This window comes from Pterocles gutturalis, unplaced genomic scaffold (assembly GCF_000699245.1).
Source record: "Pterocles gutturalis isolate BGI_N339 unplaced genomic scaffold, ASM69924v1 Scaffold49071, whole genome shotgun sequence".
NCBI lineage: Eukaryota > Metazoa > Chordata > Aves > Pterocliformes > Pteroclidae > Pterocles > Pterocles gutturalis.
The window spans coordinates 1-587 of NW_010107259.1; the positions used below are offsets into that span (position 1 = coordinate 1).

The following is a 587-nucleotide window of genomic DNA, read 5'->3' on the forward strand; positions in this document are numbered from 1 at the left end:
TCCAGGGAAACCTGCTCCATTACTCCCATCCCCAGTACTAACACCTTCTCCTCTTTACCTGTCCAGCTGATGGGTCCAGCTTATCCCAAAACTATGGAAAGAGAGTGGACCCTCTTAAATCATTTCAACGTCAGCAACGAACAACTGAGCCAGAGCCAAGCTATCCTACAAGACTACAAGAACCTGATGGGTTTGAACCATGGCCATTTGAATCCCAGTGGACATCACCCTGACTCCAGCAGCAGGACGGCTACCTTCACCCTCACCAACATAGTGCCCCAGGATGAGAAACTCAACGGAGGGGCCTGGAACAACTACGAGCAGCAAACGATGATCAGGAGGACCCAGGGATGTAACACTACCTATGTCGTTGTGGGTGCCGTGCCTGGGAACAACTACATCGCCAAGGGGAGAGTTAATAAACCAAGTTACCTCTGGTCGAGTGCCTGCTGCGAGGTGGACACCAACCAGAGGAAGGCTTGGGCGGTCATTGCCGAGAATGACAAGAATGAGGTCCAGCTCCTCACGCTGGGGGATCTGGAGGATGTTTTGACCCATCTCTATGGGAGGGGCCAGGTTTCTCTGTT

The 587-nt window shown here is 52.5% G+C and overlaps 1 protein-coding gene across 1 annotated transcript; it reads left to right on the plus strand.

Moving 5' to 3' along the window:
- Positions 1–66: 66 nt before the first annotated feature.
- Positions 67–582, plus strand: LOC104457812 (endonuclease domain-containing 1 protein-like; the record flags this gene model as incomplete). Its single annotated transcript, XM_010088036.1, has 1 exon — positions 67–582. A coding segment is annotated over one exon (516 nt), but the record flags the coding sequence as incomplete, so codon positions are not given.
- Positions 583–587: the final 5 nt, after the last annotated feature.